The sequence below is a fragment of the Malurus melanocephalus genome, unplaced genomic scaffold, assembly GCF_030028575.1.
Source record: "Malurus melanocephalus ecotype Western Australia unplaced genomic scaffold, MMel_1.1 scaffold_1321, whole genome shotgun sequence".
In the NCBI taxonomy this organism is placed as follows: Eukaryota; Metazoa; Chordata; class Aves; order Passeriformes; family Maluridae; genus Malurus; species Malurus melanocephalus.
In genome coordinates, this window is record NW_026624553.1 from 5,844 (window position 1) to 19,902 (window position 14,059).

Here is a 14,059-nt window from a genome sequence, read left to right on the forward strand (position 1 = left end):
CACATCCTCCAGCCCCCAACCCACCACACCAACCCACCCTCCTCCTCCTCTTCCTCCACAGCTCGTCTGGCTCGTGAGCTTCCTCTCCGCCTTCTTCCTGAGCCTTCCCTACGGCGTGGCGGTGGGCGTGGGATTCTCCGTGCTGGTGGTGGTTTTCCATACCCAATTGTAAGTACCAAACCCACGGGGGAAATCTCCCCGGGGGCAGCAGGAGGAGGAGGAGGAGGAGGAGATGGCTGATTTTTTTTTTTGCTGGTGACCTCTGGCTCGCGGAACGCGCGGCAGGAGCCGCGGGCAGCGCAGGTGTCCCGCCCGGAATGCGCAAACAGGAATGACAGGCGCCGGTTTTGCGATTTCCCACCTACATTCCCGCTCCCGTGAGCGTCCCGGGGCAGGGGAAGCCTCGAGGAATTTGTTTTACCCCTCGTAGTTCCCACCATCACTCCCTGCTCGGAAAATGATCCAACCCTGTCCGCACGCGCGGCCTCGGCATGATGTTTCTACACCATTTTTAATCATCAAAACCCTTCATTAATATTTCCCAGCCTGGCATCCCAAACTGCCGATCTTCTGATGCCGTAAATGGCATCAAAATGGGTTTTCACAATTCACAATTTCACAAATTTCAAACCCTGGGATGGGATGTGAAACAGAAGCGATTTTCTTTTCCTAATACTGACTTCTTTTTTCTGCAGCCGCAACGGCTCCGCCCTGGGCCAGGTGACTTCCACCGACATCTACAAGAACCCCAAAACCTACAACAAGGTGAGTTTAGGACAGAGTATCCCCAGAGAAAATGTTGYTCTTCCCAGGCTCGCTCTGAGCTCTTGTCTCCGGTGCAGGTCCACGAAGTGAACGGCGTTAAAATCGTCACCTACTGCTCGCCGCTGTATTTCGCCAACTCGGAGATATTCCGGGAGAAAATTATAGCCAAGGTGAGCAATTCCTTAATGAATTTCTGCATAAAGCCAATCCCAAACCACCCCTGATCTCTCCTGGGGTGCTAAATAGAGGTAATTAAGCCATGGATGGTCATGAACGATCACATCCATCCTGTACTCTTCAATTCTCCTCTCCCTGATCTTTGGGGCTGTTTCAGAGCTCATTTTAGAGGTCGTTCCTGAATCCTGGCAGGTTTTTCATCCAAGCTCTGCCARAASAGGCTCATCCTGAGCTATTTCAAGWCTCCTGGCAGCCTGAGCKCCAGGAGATGTTTGGTWGCCACCAGGATCATGTCACCCTGATGCACAGCTGGTGCCACAGGCTGGAAAAAGAACCAACAGCTCCCGAATCCTGAAACAGAGTTTTTAGAGAAAAAAAAAATCTCTTTTCCACAGACAGGGGAATGTCAGGAAAGAAACATCAGCTCCCAAATCCTGAAACAGAGTTTTTAAAGAAAAATCTCTTTTCCACAGGCAGGGAAATGTCAGAAAAGAAACATCAGCTCCCAAATCTTGAAACAGACTTTTTAAAGAAAAATCTCTTTTCCGCAGACAGGGGAATGTCAGGAAAGAAACATCAGCTCCTGAATCTTGGAGCAGAGTTTTTAAAGAAAAATCTCTCYTTTTCACAGACAGGGGTGGATCCTGGCAAAGTGTACTTGGCCAGGAGGAAATACGTGAAACGGCAGGCGAAGGGCATGGCACAACCACCAGCAAAGCTCCCGAAATTCCTGCTGAGTGAGAACAAGGTAACTCAGTTCCTGAGCTCCCAACAAAGTTCCCATGCCCATGAACACGACCCCAAGGCCCCATCAAACAGCTCCTCATGATTTCTGCTCCCATGRGGTTTCTGCACTGTTTTCCTGGCCACATTTTCCACCTCTCACCTCTTTTTCTCCCCATTTACATCACCATTCTTCCCAAACCCTTGAGGTGCAGGAGTGGGAAKGGCTGGGAGGTGGCTGCAATGGGAACAGGCTGAACAATCTGCAGAAACTTTGGGGCAACTTTGCCCCTTTCTCTGGGGATTTGTCAGCAGTTCAGCCCCAGGGTGCCCTCCCAAAGCCCGTTCATTTCTCAGCCACCCCAGCTCCATCTGCTTTGCACTTTTGAAACRAATGAATCATGAAAATAATCCTGATTAAGTGCAGCCCCAGGGGASAGCCAGGCTGGAGTTAGGAAGGGTTTTAATTTGGTCTATCAGTGGGCAGAGGCGCTCTCAGCTGCCAGGACCTCACTTTGTGCCCTACCCTGCTTCTCTGCAGACTTTGTCACTGCAAGAGCTCCAGAAGGACTTTGAGAGCGCCGCTTCAACAGACACCAACAACAACCAGACCACGGCCAACGGTGCCAGCGTGTCCTACATCACCTTCCGCCCTCCTGCCCGTGGGGCTGGGCTGGCACAGAGCCCCGGGGAGCTGGGCAGTGCCACCACCCTGCAGGGCAGCACCCTCAGCGTCCTGCCCGCGGCTGAGGCTGACCCCGTGCTGACGGCACCGCCCTACGTCAGCTTCCACACCATCGTCCTGGACATGAGTGGGGTGTGTTTTGTGGACCTGATGGGCACCAAAGCGCTGAGCAAGGTCAGTTCTGTGCTGCAAACACAGACAGGCAATGGGCACCTGCTGTTGTCTCACATCAAGGTGTTTATGTGCCTCAGGAGAAGGTTTGGGTGGCCTTTCTCCTGCAGCATCCCCGGTGTCCTCCTTGGCCATGCCCCATTTCCTCCTTCACCATCCCCAATTTCCTCCTTCACCACCCCCAAATTTCCCCCTTCAATCCCCCATTTCCTCCTTCACCATCCCCATTTCCTCCTCCTTCACCATCCCCAGTTTCCTTCTTTGCCGTCCCCGAACTTCCCCCTTCACCACCCCCATTTCATCCTTTACCACACCCATTTCATCCTTCACCATCCCAAATTTCCTCCTTCACCATCCCAAAATTCCTCCTTCACCATCCCAAATTTCCTCCTTCACCACCCCCATTTCCTCCTCCTTCACCATCCCAAATTTCCTCTTTCACCATCCCCAATTTCCTCCTCCTTCACCATCCCCAATTTCCTCCTTTGCCATCCCAAATTTCCTCCTTCACCATCCCAAATTTCCTCCTTCACCACCCCCATTTCCTCCTCCTTCACCATCCCCAATTTCCTCCTTTGCCATACCCAATTTCCTCCTTCACCATCCCAAATTTCCTCCTTCACCACCCCCATTTCCTCCTCTTTCACCATCCCAAATTTCCTCTTTCACCATCCCCAATTTCCTCCTTTGCCATCCCCAATTTCCTCCTTTGCCATCCCCAATTTCCTCCTTCGCCATCCCAAATTTCCTCCTTCACCATCCCCAAATTTCTTCCTTCACCATCCCAAATTTCCTCCTTCACCATCCCCAATTTCCTCCTCCTTCACCATCCCCCATTTCCTCCTTCACCATCCCCAATTTCCTCCTTCACCATCCCCAATTTCCTCCTCCTTCACCACCCCCATTTCATCCTTTACCACCCCCATTTCATCCTTCACCATCCCCAATTTCCTCCTTTGCCATCCCCAATTTCCTCCTCCTTCGCCATCCCCAGTTTCCTTCTTCACCATCCCCAAATTTCCCCCTTCTCCACCCCCATTTCATCCTTCACCACCCCCATTTCCTCCTCCTTCACCATCCCCATTTCCTCCTTCGCCATCCCAAATTTCCTCCTTCATCATCTCAAATTTCCTTTTTCACCATCCCAAATTTCCTCCTTCACCATCCCAAATTTCCTCCTTCACCACCCCCATTTCCTCCTCCTTCACCATCCCCAATTTCCTCCTTCACCATCCCCAATCTCCTCCTTCATCCCCAGCCCTGGGAGAAGGGCAGCAGGGTTTTTAATCCTCTCTCTCCCATGTCATCCCTTCCAGCTGTGTTCCAGTTACCAGAAGATTGGGATCAACGTGTTCCTGGCAAACGTGCATGGTAAGAACCCACAAAAAACTCATTTCTGTGTGATCTTCCCCCATTTCTGTGCTGACAAACAGAATTCCCCATTTCTGTGCTGACAATCTTTTCTATTCTTTCTACAAGCTGCGAGATGTCAGTCCTTTGTTGGACCAGGCCAAAGGAGAAAATAGAGAAAGGAAAGAGAATAATTGTTCTTTGAGTGTGAAATCAGCGCTTTTTTGGGGGAAGTGACAGGGCTGGAGCATTTCCACGCTCATTTCTGCCACAAATCTGCTCCTCCCCAGCCTTGCCTTGGCTCAGAGGATCCTGCCAGCCACACACAAATCTTCTCCTCATCTTTCCTCCCCATTCAGCTGCCTCTCCTTTCCCCAGCCCAGGTGTACGATGATATCAGCACGGGAGGAGTTTTTGAGGAAGGAGGCCTGGAGCGAGGTCACATCTTCCTGAGCATCCACGACGCCGTTCTGTTTGCACAGGCCAACGTCAGACAAGTCGCCCACCCGCCCATTTTGGAAGAGGTAAATTTGCTCCCCAGCCTTCCCCCAACCCGCAGGATTCTCCTGTTTTGGTTTCCAGGCTGTGTCAGCGTGATGGAAGAAAAACAAATGGGTATTGCACCTCATTACCACCTGAGATAACCAGGATTTAAGGTCTAAATCCAGCAAAATATTTAATTTTCCAGTTGTCATGTACAGGCTGGGCACCTCTGATGGAATGGATTTCCATGGGAATTCAGAAATGTCAATGTTTTATCCAAACCCTCAGCTGAGAGATGAGTGTTGTCCCAGCTTGGAGGAGCCAGAAGAGCTGCTCCAGCTCTCTGCCCTCAATTTAGTGCTGGTTGGAACAGGCAAAAGTGGAAATTTGGCTGTTAGAAATGTGCCTGGAATAGTCCCAGCATCCATAGTCCCAGCATCCACAAACAGCTCCCTTGGTGGGAGGGAAAGAGGAGAAATTCCGGGGCAGGAATGGACCATGATTGTGGCACAAAGTCAGAGAACAGGAGGAATTCTGGAGCAGGAATGGCCCATGATTGCAGCACAGAATCAGAGGAGAACAGGAGGAATTCAGGGGCAGAAATGGCCCATGATTGTGGCACACAGTTAGAGGAGAACAGGAGGTATTTTGAGGCAGGAATGGCCCATAATTGTGGCAGAGAGTTAGAGGAGAAAGGAGGAATTCTGAGCAGGAATGGCCCATAATTGTGGCACAGAGTAAGAGGAGAAAGGAGGAATTCTGGAGAAGGAATGGCCCATGATTGTGGCACAGAATCAGAGAAGAACAGGAGGAATTCTGGAGCAGGAATGGCCCATTATTGTGGCAGAGAGTTAGAGGAGAACAGGAGGAATTCTGGTGCAGGAACATGGCCCATAATTGTGGCAGAGAATTAGAGGAGAAAGGAGGAATTCTGAGCAGGAATGGCCCATGATTGTGGCAGAGTTAGAGGAGAACAGAAGGAATTCAGGGGTAGGAATGGCCCATGATTGTGGCACAGAGTCAGAGGAGAAAGGAGGAATTCTGGAGCAGGAATGGCCCATGATTGTGGCACAAAGTCGGAGAACAGGAGGAATTCTGAGCAGGAATGCCCTATAATTGTGGCAGAGAGTTAGAGGAGAAAGGAGGAATTTTGGAGCAGGAATGGCCCATAATTGTGGAAGAGTTAGAGGAAAACAGGAGGAATTCTGGAGCAGGAATGACCTATGATTGTGGCACAGAGTAGAGAAGAACAGGAGGAATTTTGAGCAAGAATGGCCCATAACTGTGGCAGAGTTAGAGGAAAACAGGAGGAATTCTGAGCAGGAATGGCCCATGGTCATGGCTCAGCATCAGAGGAGAACAGGAGGAATTCTGAGGTAGGAACATGGCCCATGCTGGTGGCAGTGTCACAGAGAACAGGAGGAATTCTGAGCAGGAATGGCCCATGATTGTGGCACAGAGTTAGAGGGGAGGAATTTAGAGGCAGGAATGACCCATGATTGTGGCACAGAGTGGAGAAGAACAGGAGAAATTCTGGAGCAGGAATGGTCCATAATTGTGGCACAGAGTCAGAGGAGAAAGGAGGAATTCTGGGGTAGGAACGTCCCATGATTGTGGCACAGAATCAGAGAAGAACAGGAGGAATTCTGGGGTAGGAATGTCCCATGATTGTGGCACAGAATCAGAGAAGAACAGGAGGAATTCTGGGGTAGGAATGTCCCATGATTATGTCACAAAGTCAGAGCATAGGAGGAATTTTGGAGCAGGAATGGCCCATAATTGTGGCAGAGTTAGAGGAGAACAGGAGAAATTTTGAGGCAGAAATGGCCCATGATTGCGGCACAGAATCAGAGGAGAACAGGAGAATTCTGAGCCAGGAACATGGCCCATGCTGGTGGCAGTGTCACAGAGAACAGGAGGAATTCTGGAGCAGGAATGGCCCATGATCATGGCTCAGCATCAGAGAACAGGAGGAATTCTGGTGCAGGAACATGGCCCACACTGGTGGCAGAGTCAGGCAGGCTCTGTCCCCAGACAGGGCTGGTTTATGGTGTGGCACTTTGGAGCTGGACCAGTGGCCAGTTATCACCCCAGAATGAGTTAAGCTATCTCCTATCAAACCCGAGGAGAGGTGAACACCAGGAGATAAACACAATTCCTTCAGTGCCCCTTTCCCCAGGCACTTCCCTCGGGCCATGTGGGACCTTTCCTGCTTTAGTCATTGTTTTTGTTCCTTTTGCCCTGCACTCTGCTCATTTGTGGAATCAATTCTTCCCTGCACAGAGGCCAAACCAGACTGAGCTCTCCATCTACGACGAGTCCRTGGATGAGAGCAGTGCAGAGTACAAGAACCTGGAGGAGGTGAGTTGGAGTGCCAGGGGTCACTTCAGCCGTGGCTACGGGGCAGAAATCAGGAATTTTAATCAGGATTGATTAGAGGGGAAATCCCCTGTGCCACTGCAAATAACGGAAAGTTCATTGCAAATGTCATTTTAAATCCCTGCGCTGAGGAGCAGTGGAGGAGAAGGTAGGTTACCCCACAGAGGTATTTTTTCCTCCCCACAGAGGAATTTTTTCATCCATTTTGGGTCAAACAACTCAGGTTCAATCACACCTGGGATTTTTACACCCTGGGGCGAACTTGGAGAGCCAGGTTTGGTTCTGTCCCAAAAGAAAAGTCATCAGTGGAGATTTTCAGTGCAGATTTTCAGTGCAGATTTTGGTTCAGTCCCAAAAGAAGTGTCTTCAGTGGAGATTTTCAGTGCAGATTTTGGTTTTTTTGTGATTTTCACCCACATTTGGGGCCTGGGAAGAGATCCCCTCTGAGGCTGACCTCCCCCATGGGAGCAGAGCAGCCTCCAAATGCCAGCTTTCCTGTGTGGAGAAGGGCTGGGGCTGCTGGGGTGTGACAGTGACACCGGGCTGTGACAGGAGAAAAGGGATGGAGCTCCTGGGGTGTGACAGTGACACTGGGCTGGGCCAGTGGAGCTCCTGGAGGGTGTCTCTGTGTGACAATGACACTGAGCTGTGCCAATGGGGTTGGGATGGAGCTCCTGGGGTGTGACAGTCACCGAGCTGTGCCATTGGAAAAGGGCTGGGGCTGCTGGGATGTGACAGTGACACCGGGCTTGTGACAGTGGGGATGGGATGGAGCTGCTGGGGTGTGACAGTGACATCGAGCTGTGCCAGTGGAGCTCCTGGGGTGTTTCTCCATGTGACAATGACACTGAGCTGTGCCAGTGGAGCTCTTGGCGGGTTTTTCCATGTGACAATGACACCAAACTGTGCCAATGGTGCTCTTGGTGGGTTCTTCCATGTGACAATGACACCGAGCTGTGCCAGTGGAGCTCCTGAGATGTTTCTCCATGTGACAATGACACTGAGCTGTGCCCGTGGTGCCCTTGATGGTTTTTTCCATGTGACAATGACACCAAGCTGTGCCAGTGGGGAAGGGATGGAGCTCCTGGAGGGTTTTCCATGTGACAATGACACCAATCTGTGCCAGTGGTGCCCTTGGTGGGTTTTTCCATGTGACAATGACACCGAGCTGTGCCAGTGGCGCTCTTGGCATGGTTTTCCATGTCACACCATGCCACCAGCCCTTACCCTGCCCCTCTCCTGCACCCTTTAGGAGATGTTTGGCAGCATGTTCCACTCAGAGACGCAGACAGCTCTGTGAGCTCGGCGAGCAGCAGCACGAGGGCAAACCCTGCAGAAGAGCCTCATCCCTCGTCCCTCGCCACCCTTGGGGACAGCTGTGCCTCTGCCTGGGGACACAGTGGCTTTGCCAAGCGGCCATCGCCCTCCAGAACGGACAGATCCTCCCTCCTCCTCCTCCTCCCTGCCCTGCCCGTGGCACTGGGCCCTGGCAGCGGATGCAGGTGCCCAGGAGATGCCATCCCATGGATTGTTGGAGTTGTTCAGGGGGATGTTCAGCCGGCTCTCGATCCCTCACAATCCTTCTGCCCGCGCTGGAATTGTGTAATTCAGGCATCCTGCTCCTTCCCTGCTCCTTCCCTTTCCCTTTTTCCCCCATGAAATAGAAACTCCCAGAGCCTCTCAGGGCTTGGGTTCCCGAGCAGCAGCAGCTCTGGCTCTGCTGTTCCCGATGTGCACTGACCCCGGGGCTGCAGCCCCCGAATTTCCCTGCAGCCTCTGCCCCTCCTGTGGCCTCTCCTCCATGTCCCAGCATCCCAAAAAACCTCTGCCTCGAGCCACTGCTGTATTTCTGACACCCCAAAAACCTCGGTATTCTCTTTGCAGGGCTAAATTCTGAAATAATTTTTTTTTTCTTAATARCAGGACAGGTTTTAATCAGAAATAAGAATTTCTTGTTCAATATACATTGTCCTGCCTGCCCTAAATATTAAATAAATTTGATATTATATTAAAATATAATCCACTTTCATGTACTCAACTGGGTTGAAACAGAAGTGGATTATATTTTAAAATGCTATTTCTATTTTATTACTCAAGAATGTTAAAAATATAAGCAAGATTTAATGTCCAGTTTTAAAGTACACAGATATTATTGAGCTGAGTGCTGAAGGCTTCCTGGGAAGAGAATGTGAGGCTTTCCTACASCTCCCAGATGTCCCATTTTTAAGGAAAATGCAGCTTCCTGAACCAGAAACCAGAAGGAAACAACAGCAGGACCCTGCCAGTTTGGTTTTATGGAACATCTCAATAATGAAGTCACCATTTCTCTACCTCAGTTTCTGATTATGTGGTGCAGGAGAGAGCAATAAAACCAAAGGAGGGTAGAAAACCCCGCTAGCTGATGGTAATTACTTATTTTCATCTCAGACAGCAGTGGTTGYTCCAGAAATCTCCATGTATAGCTTGTTTTTCAAGGAAAAAAATCGAGATATCAAGTCTCTTAAATTACTTTTGAGAGTGATTCCTCTTGGTCTTTCGTTCTGCCTGAGTGCTCCTTTCATTTGCTAATTTGAAATAAAAGAAAGGCAACAAAAAAATCGGGGCAGAGCAACAAGAAACTGTTCTGATCAATATTTCTGGGTCTCTGAGGTGACATCATGGTAAAAGAGGGAAATTCTAATTCTCAGTTCAGGATTTGTTACAGGAGCTTGATTTCCCTCCTTCCCAGTTGGGGTCTGACAGGCCAAAYGCAGGAATCAGGCATAAAACAGATCGAATTTCCTGAACTTCCTACAAAAAAATGGAATGAGATGTAAAAAAAAATAAAATAAAATAAAAACAGAACAGCAGCAGTGGATCTTCTGCAAATCATGACCCAGGCAGAAGAAAACCCAATTTCTGTAGCCAAATTCTGGGTCTGCAATAAATGCAACATCAGCAGGCAAACAGCACTGCTGGAGGCAMAACGTGGCCAAAGTCTTCATTCCCAAGTGCCTGGGCAGAGAATCAGGGAAGCTCAAAGTCACACTGGTTTTCCAGTCACACTGGAAATATTTTAACTTCCAGGAAAATATTCACTTTTTTGCTCTTAAGTCAGTGAGGTTGATGTGTAATGGCTCKGAAGCCTGACTTGGTAAATGCATGATGTATAACCAGCTCTGAAATGTTTGTAATTTATTTAATTTAATGTTGGTTTCGTTCTTTTTTTTTGATAATAAAGAATGTGTGAACAATCATTGTCTTCTTCTGACTCGAGGGCAGGGTTTCCATGGCTGTTCCCACTTGGGATTTGGCATTCTGGGAGAGTTTGTGCCATGGAAAATGGGATAAATCTTCACATTCAGGTCAGAACAGTTGTAAAGAAGGGAATAAGAGCTGTTCCATCGTGCTAATTGGTGGAATTGAGGAACGAAGTGACACTTTTGAAAAGCAGGTGGATTTAAAGTTTATCAGGAGTGAGGCTGGCACAACACAAGAGATTTCCCAGGCTGTCACTTGGAACAGTCCTGGCATCCTTCTGTTTTACTTGCAGCCCCAGTGAGCTTGGGAGTTGTTATTCCCAGCAGGAACTCCTTTTATCCCCATCCTTTTGGGAGCAGCACCCTAAGATACTGTGAAGAAATTCTTYCCTGTGAGGGTGGCAAAGCCCTGGCACAGAGAACCTGTGGCTGCCCCATCCTTTGAAGTGTTCAGTGCCAGGTTGGACTGGGCTTGGAGCAGCCGCGGTTAATGAAAAGTGTCCCTGCTGTGTCAGGGATTGAGACAGGATGAGATTTAAGATCCTTTCCACCCTAAACCATTCCAAAACTCCCGCAGCTGTAATTTATAGCACCACGGCCTGCCGCCATATCAGCTGCGAACTACAACTCCCAGCAGCACCCGCGAAAGGGGGCGGGCTCAACCCGCCTCTGCCCCAATCCCATTGGTCACTATCCAGACGAGGCGAGCGATGATTGGCTCCGGGGCACGTCCGTCACGGCGGCGCGTGTCTGGCTCAGTGATGGCGGGCGGGCGGCGGGCGGTGGTGGCGGCGCTGCTGGCGCTGGGCTCGGTTGTGCTGGCTTTGGCCGCCGCCGTCCTGCTCCGCGCCTTCGTCCTGCGAGCCCCGGCCGGAGTCCCGCGGCTCTGGGCACGGAGCGCMGGCACCGCCGCCCTCAGCGCCGGCGAGCGGCGGGAGCTGAAGGAGGCGCTGCGAGGTGAGGGGGGGGCCCGCGGTGTGAGCCCCCCTCGCCCCCGGGCAGGCCCCTCCTCAGGGGGGACGGGTGTGGAGGAGGCCGCTCCCCGGGTGCTTTCCCTGGGAGGAACCGGGTGTTGGCWCCCGGCAGGACTGAGGAAGTGACTGAAAATCTGTGCTGGGCATTGCTGAGGCCACACCTYSASCGCSGTGTCCAGTTCAGGAAGGATTGGAGCGTGTCCGGGGGAGGGAGGGGAGATGGGGAAGGGTTTGGGGAATCCTGAGRGAGCTGGGAAGGGGCTCAGCCTGGARMAAAGGGGGATCAGRGGGGAMYTTSTGGCTCTGCACAACTCCCTGACAGGAGGGGGCAGCCGGGGGGGATTTGGGATCTGATCCCAGGAACAGGGACAGGAGGAGAGGGAACGGCCTCAGGCTGGGCCAGGGGAGGCTCAGGGTGGACATCAGCGGGAATTTCCTCATGGAAAGGGCGGCCAGGCCTGGGAAGGGGCTGCCCAGGGAGATTTGGGGTCCCCATCCCTGGAGGGGTCACCTGGACGTGGCACTGAGTGCTCTGGGCTGGTGACAAAGTGGGAATCAAGCCCTGCTTGGACTCCATCCTGGAGGGATTTTCCAGCCTCTGATCCTGTGGCTCTCCTGAGCCAACTCTTGCCCTGTGTTGATTTTCTCCACCATTTCCTGCTCGTRCACCCAGAATTTTGCCAGACTCCCGTGACAGCATTTCCAGACATCCCTTTGTCCACTGGATAAGTGTCTGTCAGGATTTTTTTCTCTTTCTTGCTCACTTCTGTGACCAGTCCTGGGATGTTTGTGCTGTCTGACGTAGAWGATTGGAGGGGTTTAGCTCTGTGCAGGAAACCACAATCTGGCACGAAGCGATAAAACCCTGTGTGTAAACCTCATACCTCGCTGGTTTGTAGGATTTATTGCCTAGCAAATCATGTTTGCATACTTCTTTTAATGGGAAAATGAAGGATGACAATAGATTTTTGTGTTAATTCTTGAATCACGCGACCTCAAAAGAATCCATAACCTCGCCTGGCAGCTGCTCTTTGGAAAAGCAGCTGGGACTGAGTTATTGCCATGATCTGCAGGACAAGGACTGGATGTTGGAGAGCCTGTTTCAATGACACAGCAGATTAAAAGGGCCAGCAAAAGCCCTGTCTGTTTATTTATGTTAATCTCTAAAGCAGTGTGAAGGTGTAATAACCATCAGACCAACACAACCTGCCTTGGTCTTGAGAAAGAACCTTGGACTGCCAACTCAGCTGCCAGAGGAGTTTATGACTCTGAGGAATCAGATCACCCGAGCAAATTGCAGCTGCTCCTGGACAGTAGCATTTCGAACGATATCTTTCAACACTTGGGGATGAGAAGTGGAGCCAAATTATCTGGAGAGATACCTTGGCCAGGCTGTTAGGAAACACCGGTGGCTGCATGTGCAYAGCTCAGCTGAGGCACATCAGTCTTTTTTTTTCATTGTGGCTGTGCTGTGAAATAATGTTTAAAGCCTGGGAAATGTTCAGGGAACATAAATATCCTTCCCCTTTTTTGAAATGTAATTGGAGCATTGTTGATTTTGGTGCTGAATAATTTCTGGTTTGTGTTTCTTTGAAGGGGCCATTAAAATCCCAACTGTGTCCACATCTCCGGAGGATCTGAATACAACTGCCATGGCAGAGTTTGGAACTTACATTCAGAAAGGTATTGAACTTTCACTCCTGGCAATCTCTGCTGCAAAATTTCATTTTCATAAAAATTGAAGAGAGCATATATCATTGCTGAATAGAATGGAGCAGTTTTAGATTGTTCCTGAAGAAAGGCCTGTCAGAATTGTCACCCACATGCCCTCTCTGCAACAGTGTTTTGGGGTTATCAGTGGCCCCAAAAAGCTTCAAAAGACWTTTTGTAATGATGGGTTTTGATCTTAGAGATGGATAAACACCATAAAAAAATGAAAGAGGATGACTGCTGCTGCTTCAACCTAATTTTGTGGCAGTTCCATCATTGCTCCCTGCAAAAGAGATGCAGCACTGCTGAGCAAGAATTCTGGGTTTGTTAAGGAGAGTTTTAAACACCAAGTGAGATGGATGGGTAAAAGTGTGAGAACTTCTGTTCTCTGTTGTGGTCAGTCTTATTTACAGTTCCCCCCACGAGGCTACATAGGTGACAACTCTATGGAATAATGCTAAAMTTGAATATTATCATTAATTTTTTTCTTTTACATGTGTTTTTAACTCTTTCTCTTAACAGTCTTCCCGGCTGTATTTTCTTCCAAGTTCATCCAACATGAAATTGTTGGGAACTACAGCCACCTCTTTACTGTGCAGGGCTCTGCCCCTGCCCTGCTGCCCTATATGCTGCTGGCACACATGGATGTGGTGCCTGCTCCCCCCGAGGGCTGGGATTTCCCTCCTTTCTCAGCTGCAGAGCACGAAGGTTTCATCTATGGACGAGGAACGCTGGATAACAAAAACTCTGCCATTGTACGTGTGCTGGGTAACGTCCTTCTCCAAAAGACACAGCCTGGAAAAGCCATCCATCCTCTTGAAATTCACTCTGTTGTCCCTCTTGATGTTACAGATCAATTCCTAAGCCCTGCAGTTTTCTCCCAACTTTTCCCAGGGGTGGAGTGACCGCTGTTACTGAAGAGAGTTAAAGCACWGAGGAGAATCAGGAGAGCATATTCAGATGCAGATGTATTTGGTTAAATGGCAAATTTTATGGCACAGGGTGCCCAGAGAAGCTGTGGCTGCCCCTGGATCCCCAGAAGTGTCCAAGGCCAGGCTGGACAGGGCTTGGAGCACCCTGGAATAGTGGAAAATATCCCTGCCCATGGCACTGGATTTTCTTTAAGGTCCCTTCCAACCCAAACCATCCATGATTCTCTGTCAGATGCACCAGGGACAGACCTTTTCCTTTTTCCCAGGTGTCACACAGGCATTCAAAGCCAAAATTTGCCCTTTGAAAAGTCTTGGGTTTCAAATTAAACACTGTTTATATATTAGGCTAGACAAATAAGCCTGCATCTTTTATCCAGCCTGTGGCAGAACAAAGAGCTGTTGTACGAAACACATTTGAGAGGATTGTACTGAGAAAAGATTGATCTGTGAGGGATTTCTCATTGGGAAAAG

The 14,059-nt window shown here is 50.0% G+C and overlaps 2 protein-coding genes across 2 annotated transcripts in view; both read left to right on the forward strand.

The window, feature by feature from the left end:
- The window catches only part of LOC130586805 (solute carrier family 26 member 9-like), a gene marked incomplete at its 5' end in the record, with an annotated part of 15,565 nt that extends 5,806 nt beyond the window's left edge, over positions 1 to 9,759 (forward strand). The window contains 9 exons of the mRNA XM_057387711.1: positions 60 to 168; positions 696 to 765; positions 843 to 935; positions 1,574 to 1,690; positions 2,207 to 2,524; positions 3,838 to 3,892; positions 4,250 to 4,395; positions 6,638 to 6,715; positions 7,986 to 9,759. Of these exons, the coding sequence (XP_057243694.1) occupies positions 60 to 168; positions 696 to 765; positions 843 to 935; positions 1,574 to 1,690; positions 2,207 to 2,524; positions 3,838 to 3,892; positions 4,250 to 4,395; positions 6,638 to 6,715; positions 7,986 to 8,033 (1,034 nt within the window). The remainder of the gene's footprint in view (positions 1 to 59; positions 169 to 695; positions 766 to 842; positions 936 to 1,573; positions 1,691 to 2,206; positions 2,525 to 3,837; positions 3,893 to 4,249; positions 4,396 to 6,637; positions 6,716 to 7,985) is intronic.
- A 948-nt stretch (positions 9,760 to 10,707) lies between these two features.
- PM20D1 (peptidase M20 domain containing 1) overlaps positions 10,708 to 14,059 on the forward strand; it is an 11,398-nt gene continuing 8,046 nt past the window's right edge. The window contains exons 1-3 of the mRNA XM_057387712.1: positions 10,708 to 10,929; positions 12,543 to 12,629; positions 13,179 to 13,411. Of these exons, the coding sequence (XP_057243695.1) occupies positions 10,734 to 10,929; positions 12,543 to 12,629; positions 13,179 to 13,411 (516 nt within the window). The 5' untranslated portion in view covers positions 10,708 to 10,733. The remainder of the gene's footprint in view (positions 10,930 to 12,542; positions 12,630 to 13,178; positions 13,412 to 14,059) is intronic.